Consider the following 5,006-nt stretch of genomic DNA (forward strand, 5'->3'; position numbering starts at 1 on the left):
CTCTAAAATAAATAGTGTTTAAAAAATCACCCAGATTGTCCCAGTGCTCCTGTCACAAAAAATACAATTTTTTTTACATTTCTTATCTAGTTGTGTATGAAATTCTAATTCATGCAGAGCTCTCTGAGAAACCTATGTATCTATCATGTCTTTTGAAACCTGGGACCAGTTAAGCCTACACAATAATTGGAATGGAACAAATAATTGTTTTGGTTATCAATAGAAAGGCCAAGGCCATGGCATTTATTATTCTTTGTATTATTTTAGTCATTTTTAGATATATATTAAGTACATTTGTACTATTATACTGAATGATACCATTAAGTTGGGCAGTTTCCATTGTAGTTTCTACATATTAGTAAAACCTTCTGCAAACAGATAGAAGAAATATTATGTCATTTACATTTACTAAGAATCACCACAAGGAAAAGAGAACAAGCGTTTAGAAACATAAAACTATTTGTCAAATCTCAATTATTTTAATCTTTTAGATTATTTTATTCTCTGTCTTCAATCCTAGGGTAATATTGTTCTTAAGGAGTATATATGAAAAAAAAAAAAGATCTACTTCTGAGGCAGTAGGCCCAATGAGAAATTCCTCTACATTTTTACAAAGCTGATCTTTTGAATCAATCGTCTCAGGGCCCCTATCACCTCCTTGTTTCTCAGGCTGTAGATGATGGGGTTGAGCATTGGAGTCAGAATGGTGTAGAGAACAGCTAGAGCCTTGTCCTCTATTGGAGTTCGGAGGGATCTTGGGCGTAGATAAGTGTAAGCAAAAGGTGCATAGTAGAAAGTCACCACAGTGAGGTGAGTGCTGCAGGTGGAATAAGCTTTCTTCCTCCCTTCTGTTGATTGCATGCGGCAGATGGCAAGGAGGACCTGGCCATAGGAGCATGCAATGCCAATGAAAGGAAACACAATCAAGAGTGTGGTGCTCACAAACACTGTGTACTCATAGACCCAGGTGTCCATGCAGGCCAATGTCAACATTGCTGGGACATCACAGAAGAAATGGTTAATGGCTCTGGTATGGCAATAAGGGATATGGAAGGCATATACAGTGTGGGCACAGGAATTGATAGAGCCAATTGTCCAAGATCCTGTTATCATCAGCACACACAATTTTTTGCTCATGCGAATGGGATAGTGAAGAGGAAAGCAAATAGCCACGTAACGATCATAAGCCATAGATGTCAAGAGTAGTGCTTCTGCAACTGCTAAAGTCAAGAAGAAGAAGCTCTGAACTTCACAACCAATAAGTGAGATGGACTTATTTCCAAAGAGATAACCAGAAACCATCTTTGGGACAATGGTGGAGATGTAGTTTAGGTCCATGAGGGAGAGTTGGCTAAGTAGAAAATACATGGGTGTGTGGAGATGAGGGTCCACGATGATGAGGATGATCATGGACAGGTTGCCAAAAAGAGCCATTAAGAAAATAAATACTATGAGAATGAAAAGAAAGAGGCCAATTCTTGATGGTGGAAACAACCCCAATAAAAGGAAATCAGTTAATGTTTGGTTGTAATTTTCCATAATTTTCATTCCCCTGAAAGTAGAGAAAAACACATGGGTAGCACGTAAAGAAATATGTGTCTTTTAATTATTTTTTCACAATGTTTTAGTATAATTCTGAAGTTTTCATGAAATACCCAGTTCATAAAATAAATAATCAAAGTTTCCTATTTTGAGAAAGTTCTATGTTGCTTCAAAAAGTCACAGGTAAAGGAGCTAAGCATTTACAATTCAAAATTTTGTGTAAAGAATAATTGAAATAATAAAAGGAAAATGTCTAAATCTACCTGAATAGAACATAAATAATTCTATGTCCTTCATAAATTCACATATAAAAAAATCAAATATTTTAATTAAATATGAGCATAATTCTTTTGCGAAGACTGAACAAAAGTTTATATCGGTTCAAATAAACAGTCATTTGGTTCATTATATGAACAAATTTAGTGATACACAGAAGGGGTTTATGTTTTCATTCAAGATTATATTTATTTCTCTTTTCAGGCATATATATATGTATATATATATATATATATAACAACTAACTTTTTTCTCATTTTGATATTAGATTTGCCTCTTGTCACTCTCTCTTACATTGCTGAATAAATCTTCCTGAAAATCAGTCATCAGTACATGGTGTGGATCCAGAAAAACACAAGCATTCATGGCCTAATAACACCAGCTAAAAATAAATAGTCTTAAGTATTACATTCCCCTATTTTAAAACATTTTTTTACTGGAGTTCAATTTGCCAACATATAGCATAACTCCCAGTGTTCATTCCACCACGTGCCCCCCTCAGTGCCCATCAAACAATCACCCCAGCCCCCCGCCCACTTCCTTTTCCACTACCCCTTGTTCGTTTCCCAGAGTGAGGTGTCCCTCATGTTTTGTCACCCTCACTGATATTTTCACTCATTTTCTCTACTTTCCCCATTATTCCCCTTTACTAATTTTTATATTCTCCAAATGAATGAGACCATATAATATTTGTCCTGCTCTGATTGACTTATTTCACTCAGCATAATAACCTCCAGTTCCAACCACATCAAAGCAAATGGTGTGCATATGCCCTTTAATGGCTGAGTAATATTCCATTGTATACATAGCCCACATCTTCTTTATCCATTCGTCTTTCGATGGACACCGAGGCTCCTTCCACAGTTTGGCTATTGTGGACATGGCTGCTAGAAACATCGGGGTGCAGGTGTCCCAGCATTTCACTGCATCTGAATCTTTGGGGTAAATCCCTAACAGTGCAATTGCTGGGTCGTAGGGCAGATCTATTTTTAACTCTGAGGAACCTCCACACAGTTTTCTAGAGTGGCTGCACCAGTTCACATTCCCACCAACAGTGTAAGAGGGTTCCCTTTTCTCTGCATCCTCTCCAACATTTGTGGTTTCCTGACTTGTTAATTTTCCCCATTCTCACTGGTGTGAGGTGGTATCTCATTGTGGTTTTGATTTGTATTTCCCTGATGGCAAGTGATGCGGAGCATTTTCTCACGTGCTTGTCTGCCATGTCTATGTCTTCCTCTGTGAGATTTTTGTTCATGTCTTTTGCCCATTTCATTATTGGATTATTTGTTTCTTTGCTGTTGAGTTTAATAAGTTCTTTATAGATCTTGGATACTAGTCTTTATCTGATAGGTCATTTGCAAATATCTTTTCCCATTCTGTCGGTTGTCTGTTAGTTCTGTTGACTGTCTCTATTGCTGTGCAGAATCTTTTTATCTTGATTAAGTTCCAATAATTCATTTTTTTATTTTGGTTGCCTTGCCTTCATAGATGTATCTTCTAAGTGGCTGTGGCCAAGTTCAAAAAGGGTGTTGCCTGTGTTCTCCTCTAGGATTTTGCTGGATTCTTGTCTCACATTTAGATTTTTCGTCCATTTTGAGTTTATCTTTATGTGTGGTGTAAGATAAGGGTCTAGTTTCATTCTTCTGCATGTGGATGTCCAGTTTTCCCAGCACCATTTATTGAAGACACAGTCTTTTTTCCAGCGGATACTCTTTCCTACTTTGTCAAATATTAGTTGACCATAAAGTTGAGGGTCCACTTCTGGATTCTCTATTCTGTTCCATTGATCTATGTGTCTGTTTTTTGCCAGTAGCATACTGTCTTGATGATCACAGCTTTAAGTACAAACTGATATCTGGCATTGTGATGCCCCCAGCTCTGGTTTTCCTTTTTAATATTCCTTTGACTCTTCAGGGTCTTTTCTGATTCCACACAAATCTTAAGATGATTTGTTCCAATTCTCAAGAAAGTTCATGGTATTTTGATAGGGTTTGCATTAAATGTGTAAATTGCCCTGGGAAGTATTGACATTTTCACAATATTAATTTTCACAGTATATTAATTCTTCTAATCCATGATAATGGAAAATTTTTCCATCTCTTTGTGTCTTCCTCAATTTCTTTCAGAACTGGTATGTAGTTTTTAGGGTATAGATCCTTTACCTCTTTGGTTAGGTTTATTCCTAGGTATCTTATGCTTTTGGTGCAATTGTAAATGGGATTGACTCCTTAATTTCTCTTTCTTCAGTCTCATTGTTAGTATATAGAAATGTCATTGACTTCTGTGCTTTGATTTTGTATCCTGCCACACTGCTGAATTGCTGTATGAGTTCTAGCAATCTTGGGGTGGAGTCTTCTGGGTTTTCTTGGTATAGTATCATGTCATCTGCGAAGAGGGAGAGTTTGACTTCTTCTTTGTCAATTTGAATGCCTTTTATTTCTTTTTGTTGCCTGATTGCTGAGGCTAGGACTTCTAGTACTATGTTGAATAGTAGTAGTGAGAGTGTCATGTTCTCTGTCATGTTCCTGATCTTAGGGGAAAGGCTCCCCCCAGTGTTTCTCCATTGAGAATGATATTTGCTGTGGGCTTTTTGTGGATGGCTTTTAAGATGCCGAGGAATATTCCTTCTATCCCTATACTCTGAAGAGTTTCGATCAGGAATGGATGCTGTATTTTGTCAAATGCTTTTTCTGCATCTATTGAGAGGATCTTATGATTCTTGTTTTTGTCTTGTTGATATGATGTATCACATTGATTGCTCTACGAGTGTTGAGCCAGCCTTGCACCCCAGGGATAAATCCCACTTGATCATGCTGAAAAATCTTCTTAATGCACTGTTGGTCCCTCTTCTCTAGTATCTTTTGAGAATTTTTGAATCTGTGTTCATTAGGGATATTGGTCTATAATTCTCCTTTTTTGGTGGAGAATTTTCTGGATTTGGAATTAAGCTTATGTTGGCCTCATAGCATGAGTTTGGCAGTATTCCATCTCTATCTTTCAAAACACCTTTAGTAGGTTAGGTATTGTTTCTTCTTTAAACTTTTGGAATTCCCCTGGGAAGCCATCTGGCCATGGACTTTTGTGTCTTGGGAGGTTTTTGATGACTGCCCAATTTCCTCCCTGGTTATTGGCCTGTTCAGGTGTTCTATTTGTTTCAGTTCCAGTTTTGGTATTTTGTGGTTTCCCAG

At 37.2% G+C, this 5,006-nt stretch overlaps 1 protein-coding gene across 1 annotated transcript; it reads right to left on the reverse strand.

Annotated features, from left to right (window-relative positions):
• Window positions 1-600: 600 nt before the first annotated feature.
• On the reverse strand, window positions 601-1,539 carry LOC129515050 (olfactory receptor 2L5-like). The gene has a single exon (XM_055333757.1). It carries the CDS (start codon window positions 1,537-1,539, stop codon window positions 601-603), a length of 939 nt encoding a protein of 312 aa, XP_055189732.1.
• Window positions 1,540-5,006: the final 3,467 nt, after the last annotated feature.

Source organism: Nyctereutes procyonoides, unplaced genomic scaffold (assembly GCF_905146905.1).
Source record: "Nyctereutes procyonoides isolate TBG_1078 unplaced genomic scaffold, NYPRO_anot_genome, whole genome shotgun sequence".
Taxonomy (NCBI): Eukaryota; Metazoa; Chordata; class Mammalia; order Carnivora; family Canidae; genus Nyctereutes; species Nyctereutes procyonoides.